Source organism: Eimeria mitis, genomic scaffold (genome assembly GCF_000499745.2).
Source record: "Eimeria mitis Houghton genomic scaffold, Emh_scaff1379, whole genome shotgun sequence".
Classification (NCBI taxonomy): domain Eukaryota; phylum Apicomplexa; class Conoidasida; order Eucoccidiorida; family Eimeriidae; genus Eimeria; species Eimeria mitis.
Window position 1 is genome coordinate 1534 of NW_013568991.1, and position 569 is coordinate 2102.

Consider the following 569-nt stretch of genomic DNA (forward strand, 5'->3'; position numbering starts at 1 on the left):
GGCACTTCTCTCGTGCGCACCCATTCGCTCCAACGAGGCTGGGGCAAGAGAGCTGGGCACGATGCCCAGTCTTCTTCTAGAATCGTCCGCAATGCGTTTGCAGCCGCTGCAGAGACCTGGTCAGCAGCACACACTGCAACTTCAAGCCGGTAAAGCTGCTTAAAAACCCACCATAACGCCCGTATCCCGTCGGCTACTGCTGCCAAGACGACACATCCTCCGAGCAACCCAATGACTAACGCTTGGCAGAAGCTCCAAATCCAGATACATCGCTTTGGGTTACCAGGTGCCCCCTTCGCAGGTATCGCAACTACCGAGGTGGTAGATTCCTGAGCTCTTTTTCGTCTTTGCATATTATTTGTTGAAAAGGAAGTGTAGTTGCTGCCACCAAGTCTACGGAGGCAGTCTTTAATGGCTTGAGCATTCCCTCCTCCGTTCTCTCCTGCATTTGCCGCTTGATTTATTTCTTCACGGAGCGATTTGCTACAGCTGTTATCCACGTAATGCTGCTGTGATTCTAGGAGTGCCTGCTTCAGGACGCGGCTCGTATGACGGGTCAGCGTCCCTTT

General features: G+C 52.9%; 1 protein-coding gene across 1 annotated transcript in view; it reads right to left on the reverse strand.

Annotated features, from left to right (window-relative positions):
* Window positions 1-569, reverse strand: part of EMH_0035700 (uncharacterized protein) — a gene marked incomplete at both ends in the record, with an annotated part of 4172 nt that overhangs the window by 1430 nt on the left and 2173 nt on the right. The window contains one exon of the mRNA XM_013494996.1: window positions 1-116. Coding sequence (XP_013350450.1) covers window positions 1-116 — 116 coding nt within the window. The remainder of the gene's footprint in view (window positions 117-569) is intronic.